General features: G+C 35.5%; 1 protein-coding gene across 1 annotated transcript in view; it reads left to right on the forward strand.

The window, feature by feature from the left end:
• Positions 1–13,478, forward strand: part of LOC136810194 (uro-adherence factor A-like) — a 44,873-nt gene extending 31,395 nt beyond the window's left edge. The window contains exons 11-15 of the mRNA XM_067066766.1: positions 6,885–6,998; positions 7,625–7,761; positions 8,569–8,715; positions 10,676–10,806; positions 11,836–13,478. Of these exons, the coding sequence (XP_066922867.1) occupies positions 6,885–6,998; positions 7,625–7,761; positions 8,569–8,715; positions 10,676–10,806; positions 11,836–13,478 (2,172 nt within the window). The remainder of the gene's footprint in view (positions 1–6,884; positions 6,999–7,624; positions 7,762–8,568; positions 8,716–10,675; positions 10,807–11,835) is intronic.
• Positions 13,479–19,694: the final 6,216 nt, after the last annotated feature.

A 19,694-nucleotide genomic window follows, 5' to 3' on the forward strand; every position in this document is an offset into this window, starting at 1 on the left:
CTTTGATCTTAGGAGGTCATCGCTGTGAAGAAATTTCACTAAAATATTTATTCAATATAAAGTTATGATACAAAGTTGATAAGTGATTGACCCCAAAAAACAGCAGAAAACAGCAGAAAACAGGGTTTTTAGACGTCAATCAGCTTATAACTTTGTTTGATATCTTTTGATTGAATGATTATATTTGAGAAATTTTTTCACAGTGATGACGTTCAATAATCAAAAATTCACTCCAGTAAAAATGAAAGTTATAGCACTTCTCTACAAGATCTTCATTTTTTTCTTCTTCATTTTCATCTTCGTTTTTAGGATTTTTCAAAAACTTTTTTATTTTAAATTGTTCCACTCAGTAATATCTTTCCAATGATACCAAATTTATAAAGATTGAAGAATTCCTTCAAAAGTTATAGGTAAATGAAAAAAGAGTGCACACTTATCGTGAATAGACTTTAGCTCTGCTTTATTGTTTCTGAATTTTACGTCAGTGACGGTTCCAAGTTGACCATTGATCAACCTATCCTCTATATCAATATTACTAATTAGCATTACTCTTGCCCCTATTTTCAAATCAAATAGAACTGATAAGCCACCTGTATCGTTAAGTGTCAGGTTCTTAACCTTGGTAATTTGAGATTCAGTAAAATCCCTTGGATAAACGTCCATAGCTTCTACATTTATTGTTTCCAAGGGCAGAGTATCTAGTCTTTGAATATTGTGAAGATGTACTGAAGCATTTTCTGCAAACAAATGCAATGATTCTATTGGATAATCAGGGTGTTCTCGTGTTATCAGTCTAGATTTAATCATACTTTCATCATTCAATTCCCCTACTCTTACATTGTTCAAGAGGTCAATGAAGTCAGAGTCATCCTTTTGACGCATGATCTCATCTAATTCAGCTAGTTTGAATAGGTGCCATAATTTGAATGCACCAATAATAGGTCCCTCAGTTGAAAATACTGGACTTTGAAAAATTGGAGGTAATTGAAAGAGGTCTCCACAAACAATGATACTTTTCCCTGCAAATTGTGTGTTGTTACACCAAAAATTTCACATAATCTTGTATGGATGTTCAAAAGCTGTTGCGACGAAATCATAGATATTTCATCAATTATTATCAACTTTACATGATGTAATTTATTTCTAATGGCAGTCCTTTGTTTGTCAGCCATATTTCTGAATTTTCCAACTGGAATACTCAATCCTGTGTGTACTGTGGTGCCAGATATATTGATAGCTGCTATACCAGTTGGGGCCAATTTAATAATACGTGGCTTCTCTAGCTCATCACTTTTATATCCTAAGACTTTTGACAAACAATTGTAAATACATTTAATTAAGTGAGATTTTCCTACGCCCGCACCACCTGTTAAAAATATTCTCAATGGTTCTAGTAGTACAGGATTATTGGACTTGGAATTTTGCACATACATTTTTCCCCAATTTAGTACTATATCAAAAATATTTCTTTGCTTAGAATTTAAAGATCTTATATGGGTATTGATTTGGTCATCAGTTTGCAAGCCATGAACTGTTTGAGTAAATGGTGCAAAATTTTGTTCGATTCCATGACTTTCATCATCATTTTCACTGTCTGATGAGTTGCTCATTAGGTCTTGCACTTCATCATTTTCTTGTTGAGCAAAGGCATCTTGATTATGCATAAGGTCATTGCGATAGTTTTGAAGTACTAAATCAACAAGATGACCATCAGGTTCAAAGATTTGCTTGTTCTCGTTAACAAGCATTGACTTCATCTAAATTGAGCTTCAACACATATGAACCATCAAGTTTCAAATCATTCTCTTCTGATCTAAATGGGTAAAACAACATTAGAATATGGTGGGAAAATTTTTCTGGATGTTTGTTTTTGTTAGGAGTGTAGTACCTCAAAACTTTTGGAACTTGACGAAGCTTAAGTTTTTCCTTACTGTTGAGTAATTTGGCTGATTTTGGAAGTGTTTGGGGTTCTTGATGATTCACTGCACTTGTTGGATCATCTAGTACAGTAGGCTGCCAATCATTTTCATCATTTGTATTTTTTTTGTGTCTAATGTATAGTTTGCACAGAATGTGGCATAACACATAGTATTGAATTGCCCTGTTTTTGGGCGGTCAATATATCTATTTAACATATTTCGTTTGAAAAGATGGTCAGAATCCTCAGGCAATTCCTCAATTTCTTCTTTTGACTTGAAAATTCTGTACCTTTGATCAGGTAAGTTAGTGTTAACGAATGAAATAGCTGGAAAGCATTTTCTAAGCCACAGTTCGGGCATTGTTAAGTAAACTGCTTCCTGGATTGAGCATTCTCTATTAGAGTTGTAAACTTTGGCAATTTTAGACATTTGCTCAAACTGACTGTCATTTGAATCTTTGGCCTGTTTTAATGCTTCTTGCATTGCAGTTGAACACTTATCTTCACTTTTTGAAAAATAGGCACACCTTGTATGCATTAAACACTGGCTGAATGTCAATGTTGGCCTCCCATGCTAGGAGGCCTTCTGCAAAATAATTGTTGACAAAACAAGAATATGGGTCACGTTTTAGAAACAAATGCTGATCTTTGTCTGGTGAGATTGATAAGTAATATTCATATGTTTCATAATTTAATCCTAAAGAATCCAAAATTGTATCAATAGATCCAATTTGAATATACTCAGGCTTATCAGGATCCAAAATGTTTCTCTTTTTAGGATGCAAATTTGTGTCTATATACTCTTGAACAGTTTGGATCACATTATTTCTAGCAACTAAAATATCATGTTTTTCAGTTTCAGGTAAACCTTCAGGAAGCGGTTCAGACAAAATAGTACGCTTGCAGAAAAGTTTTCCAAATTGAAATCGGCATTCATTTTTGCGATAATTACTACACGTTCTTGAATGGGAGTGTATTTGATACTTAGTGACTAAATTCCATAATTCAGGACTTTCTTCTCTATCAGGAACATTAGCAGAAATAACACTATCTATGTGGTCAATATACTTTTCTTTTCCATTTTCAAGTTTTGGGACATCTTTAGCCCAAAGCAAGCAATGATCATGTGGACTACCCCTGAAAGTAAATTCTACTCTGAGAGCATAGTATGTAAGTTTTCCAAGTTGGCCATCCATTATAATCTCTTTAAAAAACAACTCTTTTCTATATTGATATTGACGCACAAGCACAATAGGATTGCTATTAAGTAGGGCACATCTAGATTGGTAATCAAGAAGTTCATGATCAGTATCAGCATCCCCGCTTAATTGTCTGATAATGGTAACAAATTCCTCCCATCGTAAATCTGCACAAGAGAGAGTCATAAAGTATGTTGGGACACCAAGTTGTTTAACCATTGCAAGAACATCAGATAACATATGTTGCCAGTATGCAGGGGTTCCTTTTATAGTACTCATAAACTTGTATGCATTATCAGATGCTACGCAATTTTGAATTGTATCATTAAAATTATTTGCTAATAATCCCGCAGTCAAGTTGGAATTTGAAATTCTCATTGCGATATTGATTTTACTTCTAAGATTAAGCTGTAGTAAAGTTTTGTGAGCAAAAAAAATGTAATCTGAATCCGAAGCAAACTTTTGAGTGTAATTTAAAAGACGTTGATTAAAGTACTTTGTTGGGGACAATTTTATATCTCGCTCTACGTTATAACCAAATTTCCCAGTAGGAAAAAGATGAGGATGGGCTAGGCTCTTCACAGAACTCATCTTGTGTTAATGAGTTGGGGGTTTGACCTTCACCTGGAGCTAAAATTGCATTTTCATCATCTAAAATAATGTTTGGCACTTCTGATACAATAACTGTTTCACATGTTGGTGTCCGATACGCACTGAGTGGATCATCAGAATCAAATTCATTCTCTAATTGCTCTTCAAAAGGCTTGATTAAACTAACTGTTGTATCATCTACAAATCTTACATCATTGGAAGGAGCGTTTGATGTGGAATCATTATTTGATAAAACTTTTTCAACATATTCATCATTATTCATTTGGTCAATTATTGACATATCAATAACTATATTATGATACAAAGGATTATTATTCACTAAAAAGTCCAAAGTTTCAAAAACTTTTTGTCGTCTTACTTGCTGCGAAATAACAGGGTTTTTGTAGGATATCTTTCTTTTTAATTCAACATTTATTACACCGCTACTATCACTTCCTCTAGGAAGTACTTTGCATACACCTGGTGTTTCAATGGGAATATTGCATATTGCACCTTGTAATTTAGGGAATTCTCCTTTACGCATTATCATGACTTTAGAAAATAAAATTCTTTGAGCCACTAAAATTCTTTCCAGTTTTCGTATATCATTTAGATCATCTGGGAGATCAAAAATTTGAAGCTTCTTAGTAACAGACTGACATGGGATTTCTCCCTTCCTTAATTTTCTATGACAGGTTGTACATACGTAGAAATTACCATCGAACGAGGTTACAGGATTAAAATTTTCTATTTCTTCAAAGTTGATCAATGAGTACTTTTGTTCATCAAAACCAAACACAGATTTTTTATACATACTGCGGTTACACATCACACAGATGTAAGAAGGACCCTCCCGTTTTTTCTGCCGGAAGTTTTCGACCCTTTTTCCTACATTAAGTTTCTTGTTAGCTTTGTTAGTCTAGCATGCTAGACGACTTAACTCAGTAAAAAATATGAAGTAGAAAACTTGACAGGAGCATCAATATAGTCGTCTAGAATATTTTGTGCACAACAAACTTTTCATAAAAATTCTCTTTTTCATGTTTTTGGATAACATTTTCAGGGGGTCTTGTTGGTTTTTTTTGGTTTGTTTTTATTTTCTTTCACTTAGAAATTCTCATCGGCTGAAATTTTTATTTGTTTATATATTTTGTTGTATATGATTGTTTTCTCACCCCGCAGAAATCTGCGGGCCCTGCTGGAACTCCCGTAAGCTACGAACACCACCTTAGCCCAGTCGTTTATTTTAACCATATCCCGACATAAAAATTTCTCGCTTTCCCCAAAAACGTTATAAACGACTGGATTCCCAGTCTATAGCTTTGTAGACTTTGCGCTTTTTTTTTTTTCTTTCTCATGTTTTTCTGATCCTTTATTTAATTCCCGATGCTTACGTTTTAGTTCTTTTTCTTGCTCATGTTTTTCTGATCCTTTATTTAATTCCCGATGCTTACGTCTTAGTTCTTTTTCTTGCTCATGTTTTTCTGATCCTTTATTAACCCGAAACATACGTTTGTTCTTCTTTACCTGTTCATGCTTATCCGTGCCTTGGATTTTTTCACGTGATCTTTTCTGAACAACGTTTTGTTTTTCCAATAAATCTTTATATTGATCAGTACCTTTAATCTTTTCAACTGATCTCTTATGTGAACAATTTTTTTGTCTGCGTGATACTTGCCTTGATACAATACTTTTTATACTTTCCTGATCATGAAAATCAGTTTTGAGATAAATGATATTGAAAAGATTTATGTTCTTATACTCAGATCTTATATACTGTTTAATTTCTTGTAAGTTGTCAAACTTTAAAAGAACTGAAGTTCCAATACTGCCTTCAACTTGATGGCCTTCGGCGTCTCTGCTATGCGAGTCAAAAAATATAATTTTTGTTATAGTGCATCACAGCTAGGCAATTTCCAGCTATCACTAAAACTGCACCAGAATGTTGTAATAAGAGTTCCTCCTGAACAAAATTTACTGAAATATCACCAGTCTCAAAATAGCCTTCAAAAATATTGAAATTCAGTGCACAAGTGCTACCTCCTATGTCAATTGTCTTAGAAAACTCTTCAACAAATGGAGACTGTCCTGTGATTCCCAACTTTTTGAAATTCAAATCGCCTTGATCTAAAACATAATCCAAATCATGAGTCTTCCATAGCGATAATTTTCTAAACTGAGCATAGCAAATAGCAAAAAAACAATTTGAGGACCATTGTATACCTGCAGTCTCACCAAATTTACTGTTGCCCTGGTGAAATGAACCTTAAACAGTTGGGCCTGGGTTAAGTTCTATATCACCTGATAATAGAAGCGTGTAATTTGCTTTAAAAAAAATAAAGTTTGGATCTCCCGCTTTGTACACTACGTTGTTGGGATATTGAACAAAAATTCCATTTTTTGAAAGATGAAGAAAATCTAAAGGTGTGTAAAGCTCTGTTAGCTCAAAGGACTTTGGGATTGCAAAACATAACAGGGTAAAAAGTGCTATGAAACGAACAGGTCTCAATAGTTTTAAAAGAGCATTAGTGGATAGGTCAGAACCGGGTCAGAACCAACAACAATAGATTTAGCGATACATTTCACGTTTCTCTGAGCTGTAAAAGCAAAACTTCCTATCCGTGCACGATATAATGCAATAGACCAGACGTCCGCGCTCGATAGGATCGATCATCGGAACGGCTCGATGACGGATCGATATGTGATCGATGGATTACTTAACGATCCGGATAGGAGATCGATAGAGGATCGATACTCAAGACTTTTTAATGGCTGAATCTTCCATCGATCTCCCATCCGGATCGTTAAGTAATCCATCGATCACATATCGATCCGTCATCGAGCCGTTCCGATGATCGATCCTATCGAGCGCGGACGTCTGGAATAAGCAAGTTAGAAAAATTTTAGTCCGGGTCTTAATGGATTAGGCCGTTAATTTCATCTACCGTTGTAAATTTATTTATGCTTTAAAGGTTTTTTTTTACATAAGTGTTCCCGTTTCATATCAGATATGTGTTTCATATCAGGAAGGTATCTCCCTATTGTTACATTGTTCTGATATTGGAAAAATTTCGACAAATTAACAAGCGGGGGAGGCCCGTTTATTTGAAACCTAAGAGTGCTTTCCATGAAAATTCTTATTCAAGAAATGTTAATTTAGTTCTTTTTATGTCTAGTTACACGTGAATGAGTGGAGATTGAAATTCAGTTCAAAACTACCTTACATGTTGGAACATTTCACAACTACCTCACACCATACTCAAATACACTGCTGTTACTATGGGAGACTGGTAAGCAAGACATCTCTTTATGTTCCATTAAAGATTAGTCAAAATACAGCATTGAAACTCTCCTCGACTAAATAAAGATAAATTTTCTTTGTCATTTTTGTGTTTCAAAGTTTTGCGAATTCTAATTTTTAAGTTTATTTTTTCACTAAATTCCAGGGTTCAGTACAGTATGCTGTAAATGTTATATGCTTATAAAAAAACAACATGTACTTGAGCCTCGTCAAAAGTCATGACGGGGGATGGTCTTTTTTGTACGTTAGGGAGTGCCAAGAAATGGCATGTTTACACCCCCATGTTGAGGAGGTGTGACGTCCAGGGTGGTGTTGGAAATAGAAAATCCAGGGTGGTCCGGTGTTTTGAGTGGAGGAGGTAAATCCAGGGTAGTCGAAAAAATGCAGGGGGGGGTCTTGAAAATTTGAGAAAAACTCCAGGGTGTCACCTTTCCCGAAAAAGACCTCCTCAACATAGGGGGGGGGTACAAATTCTTTCTGGAATAGCCGAATTGGATTTATCAAACAGATCCGATTGGTTTAATCGGATCTATTTGATCACCAGGTAGGTCCATTAAATTCCGATTTATTTCCAGGTAGGTCAATCATAATAGTTGTCTTCTTGTTCTTTTTCAGAGCACCAGTTCAGCCAAAGCGTTGCCATGTGGAATGCATTTTATTGACGGAAGACCGTGTAAAGTACTGACCATTGTTCCATCCAGCCTCATTTTCATTCAAAATGGTGAAATCCCGAAGGAAGGCAAAATTTGGAAGTATGTGGTAACTCTCCTTAGAGTGATTTTAGGTTTAGAAAGATTTGTTGTGCGAAAAAATAAGCTTAGGCGAAAATAAAAAAAATGTAGTGTTTCCGGAATGCGGGTGAAGGAAAAAAACTCTCATGCGGCCGGCCGGCCCTTTTTTTTTTGCTATTTTTGATAAATTTTAAGATCATTTAAATGGAACTTTAAAAATAACTTTTATGTACAAACAGTATTAAGTAAGCCCTGAATACCAATGTATCAACTACTAACGAAGTCTGCGGCCGGGTCAGAAAATTACTTTTTTTCACCCGGCCGGTTTCCGGAAACACTTCATTTTTTATAAGCTGTTCTTCTTGTTGTCCCTCTTTAGATTTTTGCCGATGTTATATGTGTCACCACAAGCGATTTGAAATGTAAATGGAATGAAACGGTTCTTGGAACGTCCCGAAATCCATAGCACTCCTTAAATGTTTTAGAATGTTCCTTGGACGTTACCGATCCGTTCCCTTTTTGTTATTAAACTAGGAACGTTTTCAGTAAAGTGTTCATAACGTCTAGCCAGTGAATGTGTTAATACCTTGAGGGAAGAAATTTTCGTGGAATAAAGTTTCTCAGAATTTAATTTTGCGGTTTTTTGGTAAATCCGCGAAATTGATTTCCACGAAACACGAATATTTTCAGGATTACCTTTAAAATTGGTATTTTTAGGGCAAAATAGGCCATATTGTGAACAAAAAATTCCTTCAACCGCGAAATTAAATTCCGCGAAAATTTCTTCCCTGAAGATAATCGCGAAACTTCTTCTTTCTTCTTTTGTAGTGCTAAACAGCATATTTGGAGGGTGTTTCACTCAATGCACGCTTCTTATAACGAGATGCGAATACTCTTGAGATACTTGAAACCTCAGAATATTTATCCTTTTGTACCGCCCGCTGATTGTCAAGATGTTATCGTTGCTTATAACAGGTACAATGTTTTTACATAAGCTACCTTTTTAAGGGAACTTTTTTCGGCGGGAACTAATTTTGGCGAATTCAGCGAATTTAGACAAAATTCGGCAAAATTAGTTCCCGCCAAAATTCAATATTTTGCGCACTCGCCAAAATAAGTCCTCGCCAAAATTAAATGTTTTAGTATTTTGCCTAAATAACTTCTTGAGTTCACAAAAAAAGCTTCAAATAAGTCAAAATAGAACAGATTTAGTCATTCGCCAAAATTAGTTCCCGCCAAAATTAAAAAAAATTCATCAATCGCCAAAATAAGTTCTCGTCAAAATTAAAAATTTTCAGGATTTTCAGTTCCCGCCAAAATAAGTTCCCTTAAGGTATAAGGTTCGATTTAGGAAGACCAGGCGGTAAACCAGAAACACCATGATAAGAATGATCATTGTATACCTGTAGGCAAAACAGCCATTGAACAGCCATGGTAGATTTTTTTCCCAAGTTTATTTTTTTTTCTCGCTCTTGTTGTTTAACAAATAAACTTATTAAAATAAATATATTTTCGATTTCATGAACAAATTTTATGACTCAAAGTAAATAATAAAAATAATCATTAAAAAAAAAACACATTCGAACGTTCGATTATGGGAGTGTTTTATGTGAATCTTTCGACTATTTACATAATTTATGTTTTGTTTTTGCCTCTAGGTATATAATAAAACATATATTCAATAGGTTTTCGTTGGTTATTGGATTTATTAACCAACTTTTACCTATTGAATATCTGCTTAGATTTTGCAGCCTTGATATCCAGGCCAGGGAATCTATGGAGCTGTTGAATGCTATAATAAAATCAATGATAACCAATAAGACCAACAAGCACTGCTAATCGGTGTATTAAACTAATTAGAATGTCTGTATGTCAAGTCTATTGTTAAAACTCTACATTTCCGAAGTAAAATAAAACTTAATCCGAATAAGCTTATCTTCTCGATTTCGACATATAAAATACAAAAAAGAGAGAGATGGTGAAATTTCTGAATATTTCTATATATCCTAATGTTACCACCATTGTTTTCTCCAGAACCATTATTTCTACAATTGAATATACTACGATTTCATTGTTTCTCCAGTATTGATTCTAGCATTGATTCTAGCATTAGTTTTGAAGCATCAATCAGTCAGGGAATTCCCTCAATTGCAGTATACTGCAATTGCGGTAGTTTTCATTTGTGGTCAGCCTATACAGGCTTATAACGAGTACATATTGTGCTGGTTGATAATGATAAACAAGACTGTAAAAAATTGTCTGAGAAGAAAGCTTGTCTTTATTAAAATAATCTGATCTACGAAAAAAATATTTCGTCTGTACGTTAAAAAGATATGATCAAATATGTAAAAAATTGTCTGTTTTCACCTTGAATGTTAAATTTTGTTTCTTGTATATACTGCAATTTCGGTACATGAAAAATGTGAAAATGTGAAAATATAAAAAATTACTACCGCAATTGAGGGATTTCCTTGACTGTCAATCAGCACCATCGATTCCACCGTTAAAAACATCAACGCCAATGATTCCACCAGTTTATTCAAAATATAACCAATGATTCTATCGTTGCCCTCGCAAGCACCCATAAGTCAACTTTCGATTAGGTCCGAGAGTTAATCCTTGTTTGGGAGAAGAGACGAGAAGAGAAGAAAAGAGAGAGAAGAAAAGAGAGAGAAGTGAACCATCCGGAACGGGCCCTATCCCTGGATAGATACATACCCTAGGATAGGGAAATTACCACGCTTACCAGACACTGCTAACCCTGCGCTCGCGAGTTATTGGTGTATAGAATACGATACTTGAACTACACGGGAGGACATACATCTTTGCAGGTGTTGAGCCTATAAATATCGTCACCCCACCACATGCAATGCCTAGCACACTCCCCATACTCTTTTATCAGAGTAATGGTACCTTGCTTTGAATTTTTTTTAAGATTGCAAGACTTACAATGCAAAGAAAACGAAACTATGGATGATAGTACACAAACAAATCTTGAACGGTCATTACCTATTGAAGAAAATACAACTTGGAAACAAGGTCTTGAGAGAGCAAAACCAGTTAAAAGTAGGTTGAGTTTCTTTAGAAAGTTTCTTTGTTTCACTTCAAACATTCTATGAATTCATATCTTTAAATTTTATCATCAATCAATAAATATTCTATCCCCCATGTAATTAGGATCATTTACCTCCTAGGAAAATGAAAAAATTTGCAAAAATACCCTTGGGAAATTTCTTTTCATACCTTAAAAGTGACAAACTAAAACTAGACTTTTACCCCCTGGAAATTTTAGAATAACTTTTTACCCCCTTGGGAAAGTGAATAAACACCCCCTGGAAATTTTTCTCGGTTTACCCCCAGGAAATGTTCGTTCAACCCCCTGTATAGCTATAAAATGGAATGACCCAATAGATATCAGATTTCCCCAAGATGATTGAATAGGTTTTTAAGATTGAAATATTGAGTACACAAGTCATAGAATTTGGCATAAGTTATGTGGATTTTACTTGATATAAAATGTCTGCTTTCCCGGGACACACTGTATATGCCTTATTACACGAATATCACTTGTCATTTTATTAACACGAATTGAAAAATTTCGTGTTAATAAAAAACCCCTTAATTAAAACCATCAGTGATGTCCTTGCAAAAGCAAATAAAATTCGTGTTAATTTTGTGCGTGTTAATTTCAAGGCCGTTGAATAGTAAGTAAGTAGTAAGTATATTCATCTGGTGGTTGTCGGCGGAGCCGGGAGTGAGGGAGTCTATATCTTTTCTATTTGCGCTAGACCTGGGAGATCGAATGCTGAGGTGGAGCGCCACACCTACTCTCAGCTCCCAGTAACTTACCGCTTAGATCAGATTACCCAAATCAAAGCTACTCATCCGCTTAGTTGGCGGTGACCGGGGATCGAACCCACAAACCTTAGATTGTAAGGCAAATGCTCTACCGACTGAGCTACCCGTTGAATACTTGGCTAGTAATATTTGTGTAATAAGCTAGTCGAGTGGCCATCAACTTTGCCGTGCGTTGAAAAATGGAAATCCTCCATTTACTATCCACCACTTGAAAAATAAAAACTTTTATTTATCTAGTAACTTCACCGCCACAGATGAAAAACACCAGCCCATTGTTCAGTCCGCCGCCCGCCAGACGCAAAAAGAAACGTTCGAGTGCGTCGAATCTAAACCATACAAACGAAAGAATGGTCACCTCGTCTAAAAGACTTAGTCTGGATGAGAGCAGGAGTTCAAAGAAAATAACGTCTTTAGAGGATTCAGCCTGTGACCAGGTAGCTTCACTCAAAACATCTAGCACCGTTGTAGTCACCAGATCTGAGAACCTTGATGACAGACAATCATTCTCACCTTCCAAAGGACTAGAAGAAAATCCTACCAAAACAGGAAAGGTAAATTCTCCCTTCAAACAACGTGAAGAAGATGTTTCTTCTTTATCAAAGTCTCCTATTCACAGAATCGAGCGTGCTGGTCCATCCCCAAAGAGAAAAGATAAAGAGGAACCTGGTATAGTTTTTGTCGAAGAGGGCCGTCAAATTGTCGAAGAAACACAAGACTTGGTAGTACCAAAATCAACAAATCAACAAAAAACATTGACAAAAGCTGAAAAAAGGTATTATGCTCCCCATGAAGCACAACCTATGAATGTTCGTAACCAAGTTGAAAATAAATCCAAAAAGAATGATTTTAAAACCGTACCTATAACATTTGTTGAAAACGCTTTAGAAGAAAATCAGGATAAAAGTCATATTTTGGAAAATCCTTTTTGTACAATTATTGAAAGGACATCTCAAATTATCGAGGAAGACTCTCAGTGTGGTGAAAATGAAAGTAAAGCTAAAACAAACACTGTAGAAAGCGTTCTAAGGTCGTCACAAATCGAAGACAGTGAAAATTCCTACACCGAACAATCACCAAAGAAATGTAAGACCCCATATTTCAGAGATACGAGAACAACAGCTCAAGGATCTTCTCAAATCGAGGACAGTGAATTCTCTGCTATTGAGGACAGTGAATGCTCTGTTGTTGATAGAAAACAAACTAATAGTCTGCGGTCACAAGGAACATATCAAAAATCGCTAGACTCTAATACCACGCAGAGATCATCTCCAATCGAGGAGGCTAGTGAGAACTCGTATAGTGATCATTCGCCGAAGAAGATCAACGATGATTCTCAGAAAACAATAAGATATTCACACAATTCTCCTCGTCGAATAATAGAACAGTTCTCTCAAGTGATTGAAGATTTTTCGGAAGAGAATTTTTCGCAGTCAACTGAAGACTACTCGAACGCTATAACAAATACGGAAATTACTGAAGATGAAACCAATCGTATTGAACCTTCAAATGCCGAAATTGAACGACGAAAGCGATCACCGAGTAAACCAGTTAAAAGCGCTGGAGTAACGGTTGTCGAATGTGATTCTGAATCAATATCTGTTAATTCGACTAATAATTCAAATAGGACCGTACAGTATTCCGTTTTCAATGAAACAGGAAAATTTGGTAATAAAACAGAGCTTGGCCATTCCGTTAATGAAAATCCCAGTTATGATGTAGCTGAACGAAATGTTCAAAATGATGACGTCATCAATATTTCGTCCGGAGATGAAGATGATACAGTGTCCGAAAGTGAAGAGGATAACGATTCAACGTTGAGTTTGATTGAAAGTGATGAAAACAGTTTGGATAATAGCATGGAATTTAGTCAAGTATTTTAAGGGCGCATTGAAAAGGAATGAGGGGTTTTCGAAATTACTGTTTTGTGAGAGGGATGCTTTCTAAACCTCGTCACTGAAATAGCTACTAAACTTTTTAAACAAATAATGGGCTTTTCCACGAAAAAAATCCGTTTATAGAGGGAGTTGGGGGGGGATGGTGAGGATATGGTATTTTTTCAATGAACCCCTTGACATTTCAATTTCATTCTCACCCTGGTCACGTGTTTTATTCACATTGCATCAAATAAACTCCTTTGACATTAAAACCTTTCCCTACTCATAACGGTTTTTCAAAAGATTTTCGATATCCTTGCATCCTTATTTTCCGTCCCCCGATGTAAGGTTTTTATCAAACTACATTTTATCAGATTTTAAATGTGCTTTAGAAGTTTTTTATTATAAATTTTCAAATTTCCTGGCCATACTAGTAACTTGATCAAGTTTTTAGCATTTTTTAAATTTTCAATACTACGAATCTTCATTAAATTTTATGATCTTTCCGCTGATGTGATACCATCAGATTTTAAATATTCTCAAAAAAATTATTTTTGCACAGCCACCTAATGACGTCATCTGATATTCATAAAACTTCCTTATAATTAAGAACCAGCGGTCAACGGAAATCATTACAAAAGATTTCAAATCTGCTTGGTCGTTGGTATGGAAAAACCTATTTTGATTGCATTGGCCATTGAAGGTTGATCTTATTTTGGTAGTGTAAGATTTAATTTTCGGCTACACTCTTTTTCTTTTCTAAGAACAATGAGGCTCAAAATCGCCAAATAATGAAAACAATTTAAGAACAATGAGCCTGGAGAAGCCTGAGCCTGGAATTTACTCAAAATTCAAGCAATTTAGGGATCCAAGTAGTAAAAATTTGGTATAAAGCCTAAAATAGCTCAATTTCACCCTATAAATAAGAATGGAATAAGAATAATTTGAGGCTCGAAGTGCAAAAAAAATAAGAACAGCCAAGCCTCAACAAAAATCTACTGGTTCTTATAAAAAAAGAGTGTACTTTAGGCGTACAAACTTTCGCGAGCAGAAACTTTCGCGATTTTCGCGAATTTTGACCCTTTTCGCGAAAGTAAATGTAAATGTCTTTGAAAATTCTTGGAGGGGCCATTGGCGAAAGTTTATGCTCGCGAAAAATTCGTGACAAAATAGAAAATTTGTAAAACTTCAAACTTTAAATAAAATGCAGCTTTTATGACACTTTTTAGCCTGCTAAAAGACTAATAAGTCCAAGGACAAATGTTTCAAGCCAATCCAAGAAGTTAAGCCATTTTTTCATGTAAAAATTCTCAATTTTTCGTCTTGATTCGCGAAAGTTTATGCTCGCGAAAAATATTTTTCCGTTAAATTCGTGAATTTCGCGATTTTTCGTCCTCGCGAAAGTTTCTGCTCGCGAAAGTTTTTACGCCCAAAGTAGTGTTTGGTTTTCACATGTATTTATAGTGAGGTCTGGTAGCACATAAAATCGTAAGAATACTTCAGATAGTGATAAAAGCATGAAAACAGAAGGAACTTCGAATTTTGACATGGATTCATGCATAAAACACCAAATTCGATCAACTAGTTCCGTTATTACGGGATTTTTAGGTTTTGCCTGGAAAGGCTTGATGACGTCATAACTTTTGATAGGAAAATGTTTGTTTTATACCTCGATTTTCATTAGCATATCATGCTCTTTCCGCTGGAATCATCAGATTTTGAATATTTTCAAAAAAATAATTTTTTGCCCAGCCACCTGATGACGTCATCTGGCAGGTGGCCAGGTGGCAAAATTAGGTGTTACTGTTTGAAATTAAGGTTTAAACCTTCTAAGGATTATCTGTGCCAAATTTCATGCTTTATCACCCTCTGAAGTATTTTTGTGCTAACAGACCTCACTATTAATTTTATTTATTTGTTATAATTTGTTCAATTATTTCCTTAGATTTTAATATTTTATTCAAATTTCTAGATTATAATTCAATTATTATTGTTAATTAATTTTATCAAGAACACAATTAATTTTTATTGTAATATTATTTCTATTGGACAATTTTTCTAGGCCACGTACCAAACATGGTCCACGCGTTTATAGGCTTTATTTACATTACTGACGAGCTGGTCTTGTTCAATGCGAAGACAAACTTTCTGAAAACAATACGCTATAAGAAATCTGAGGTTACAAAGGTAAACAGCAATGTAAGTCCAGGAACAAATGAAATCTGACGTTATGATCTCGAGTGACGTAATCATTACTATAAACAGGGATTTTGTATCTTTCTTAGCTTTTCCCGATTTTTTGAACGAACATTTTCCAGGTAACGTTGCCCCATTATGCCTTATCTGATATTCTGATGGCAGATTGGCGACCGCCCACGCTAAAGCTCTAAAGGAGCGAGCCAATCTCCCATCGGAGAGGAATGATAGTCGGCCTTTGATGAGCCGCATCCCCAGTCGGGTTCAACTACCCTTGTGCGTAAAGCTAATAATATTTCGGTTGGACCCGCCAATTCCCTGAAAACGAGGGCTGGGTTACCAGGCATTCCGCTGCAAAAAAAAACCTTCCAGATGTTGAATTTTTTTCCGACTTTCAGAGCTTTAGCGTGTCGGATTAAAATTTTTGCATCTGAGTGTCAGATAACATTATGTTATATCGAAAGCTTTGTAGTGTTGAAGGCACAGTACTCTTGGGTACCTAATAGGCGGGGGAGGGGGAATGGAAAAAATCTCAAAAATTAATAAGCAGGGGGGGGGTTGGAATAAGAATGTCCTGGGTGGAAAATTTTCGAAAAATTAATTAGCGGGGGGACGGCTATTAGGTACCCGAGAGTAACCATAATCATTGAAATCGATGAGGTAAACACCTACAAACACGTTTTTTTCAAAATCCCTTCTTGATTCTCGTTTTGGAACAGTCTTACTTATTATATGTTCCCACATTAGTGCGAGTAGACCTCCACTCTACGCGGGAGTATGTGGTTCTCCTCCGTAACGTATATTTTATATTTATCTCAATGTTTTGTGCACCTCTCGGGGAGGGGGGGGTACTTAGGCAAAATGGATGCCGGGTATGTGCGAGCCATAAGGGTCCCTTTTTCACACTCCCGAAATTCCCTCAAAGGGCTAAAAAACCATTAAAACGCAATTCAGTCTATGGTCTATGTAAGGATTCTAAAATTGCCAAAATCATAAATCAACTCTCCTAAATTTTTGAAATTTGGACGACAATTTGAAGGGGCGATTTGGGTGAATTAGTCTCTCTAAGGGTGGCAAAAACGTCGAAAAATAGAGAAGATTTTCGAAATTCAGTCTCTCAAAGAGTCGATTATTGACGGGGCGCGTCTATTGTCTTGTTATATGTATATTGTCTTTGTCTTGCGAATTTGTATTGTGACGTCACTTAATTGAATTTTTGTAGGCGTTTTGAAATGTTATTCCTGAATGTCGTTTATTGAACTGTTGTATGTTGTGAGGACTGTTGTGAGGGTGAGGCGAAAGTACTAGAGTATTTTAGTAAGTATTTTCTTATGTTTGTGTACGTGCTTAAGTTCTTTGTTGGAATTTCGTATCCTGTATGTCTTTTAGTACTTTGTTTTCAGTGTGCTTCGTTTAGGTTTAGTTTTTGGGGTTGGAGCCTTTTCTGTTTGCCAACTTTTCGTTTCTTGGCACTTGGGGGTCTAACTTAAGATATTTTCAGTTTCTTGTACATCTAGTTTATTGGCAAGCTTTTTAAAACATCTATGTTTTAGCGTCCCTGAAATATATGGTCAGAAATAATTTTCGGGGTCAGTGATATATTTCTCGCTGCTGCGCTAGTAGCAATTTAATATATACTCTACACTCGTTTTGGAAGGTCCTATCCTTTGAATATTGAGTTCTAGCCAAATATTAAATGAAGGAACAGTGGGTAAACAAAGGAACATGAAAAGTTATCGAAACATGAAATTTTGAGTTTTTCCGTGCATACAGACAATATATATACTGCCTTTTTGATTAATTTGATGAGGTGATGAGTCGTGTTCAAGGGCTGGAGTATAATTCGTTTGAGTATGTAAGATCGATTAATGGAGATTACGTTGGGGTTTACAGTGAGGGAGTACAAAAAGGTGACCATCCCAGTTTATCACTTTCTCTAAAATTTAACCTGTGGCGACGTACTAAAATAATTTTATCGGGCGTGTCTCAATCACATGATCCTCGTGTCGAACTTCAAACTCGAACCAGTCACTTGGTTTGCTGATAGCGCTCAAGAAAAACAGTATGTGGTGCAAAGTGGCTCTGGGTAAAAGATTGGCTGGAACAGATTATATCATTAGCACTGATTTTTTTACAATTCTTCTGAAATTTATAACTATTTTATCGGCCTTTTTCACGCTGGCCCTTATTCCGCAAGAGGCCAATTTTGGGCTTACGCCAATTAGGGCCGTTAAAAACGCCAACTGTTGAAAATTCCATCGAAAATTACTGATTTTTAAATATATTAGATATTTCACTGATGTTTTAAAAATGGAGTAAAACAATGGATAATTCGAATTATACCTAAAATCCTTTAAATTGAGAAATAATGATATAAAAAAGTCAACGCCGCTTTTAGGGGCCGTCCACATAGTACGTACGCACTAAAATATCGAAAATCGAGTACCCGCTCCCCCTGTACGCAAGCGTACGCAAATGGCTATACCCCCTGGTAAGTACGTAAGTACGCCGGCCCTTATTACGCCACGAGCCAAAAAATAACGCCAATAAGGGCCGGTGTAAAAAGGGCCGATAAGACTGCACAGACCCCGGATACTAGGCTGCTGGCATCCACTAACGGATTTGTGCTCTTCCTAGATACTTTCCTGCGGTTTTGTAGAGGTCTTGTAGTTCTCTAGAGAACTTTTCAACCTTTGCGAGCGGAATTTCCGCCGAATGGAAAAATAAAACGGCCTTAAGGAACCACTACGCGCACTTTCAATGATGTCATTGCTGATACATTTTTTTCCTTTTTTCTTCTTTGCAATTTATCTTTATTTTCCATGAGCGTGGGAAAATGTTATGAGCTTTCATTGGTCGATGCAACATTTCGGGAATTTCCTCCAATAGGAGTGTTGCAAAACGTTCGAATTGAAGATTCGAATGTTTCAATTTATAAATGGCGGCCTCAAAATGTAAACAAACAGAACGAAAGCACGAGGTGTAGCATCGAAGAGTCGAGTCGAATGGCCTCGAATGAGGAGTTGGGCTGATGAATTTCCAGGGATTTCGTTTATTTTATAGGAATTTAAAGGGACATTAAAGTAGTAAAATGTAAACATTGCGTGAACCACGTGTCATTAAAGAGAACAATTAAAATCACGTGTCCAAAACAAACTTGTAAAACAATTGAACAATCAAAATTAGCCATATTTGGTTTGATTTTTTATTTTGACATGTGACATTTGTTTTGATTTTGTATCTGCTGCATACAGTTTGTTTACAAATTTCGCAAGTACTGTTATGTCCCTTTAAAGAATAAACGAATGAAATGACAAGTAGATGTATATCTGCTTGTTGAGTAGTTATTATGGAACTTGCCTATATAGAATATATTCTTTCTCCAAAAATGTAAGATTGTATGTTTAAAGTTTAAAGTTTTATATTTTAAGTTTAGAATGGTGAAGTAAGTGAAGTTAAGTTTGAAGTCTAGAAATGGAAGTTAAACGCAAATATCGATCAAGCTGGATTATATATGTGATTAGCTGATAGAAACCATCCATAATAGCTCAAAAGTTTATTTTTGAATAATGTATTGAAATATTAATTAATAGTTTCTCTACATGTTTTAAAATTTTTTTTGAAAAGAGTGCTGGTTGGACTGTTCGACCGGGAGAGTTTGAGTTTCTACTCGGATGGCCTATAAAACTAAAAAGTGTTTGTAATCACTTTTGACAAATGTTCTTATAAATGAAATAGAACATTACTAATAAAAGGACATCTGATATTTGATGATATAATTAGCTTGAAATGGATTTAACATTTAATGATAAAAGCAATGATTTTTTAAACAATTAAGTTTAAGAAAAGTGTTTAATACGATTTTTGTATGAATGGCCAGCTCTGTATTCATCTTTGAACCGGGTCACAAAAATGGTCGAGATGAAAACACTGGATCACAGCGAGGTGACAATTTTTGTACCGAAAGAAAACATTTCTATGATGGGTAGTGTGTTTTGAGATAGAATAACAAGAAAGAAGCACAAT

Source organism: Clytia hemisphaerica, unplaced genomic scaffold (assembly GCF_902728285.1).
Source record: "Clytia hemisphaerica strain Z4C2 unplaced genomic scaffold, Clytia hemisphaerica genome assembly, whole genome shotgun sequence".
Classification (NCBI taxonomy): Eukaryota; Metazoa; Cnidaria; class Hydrozoa; order Leptothecata; family Clytiidae; genus Clytia; species Clytia hemisphaerica.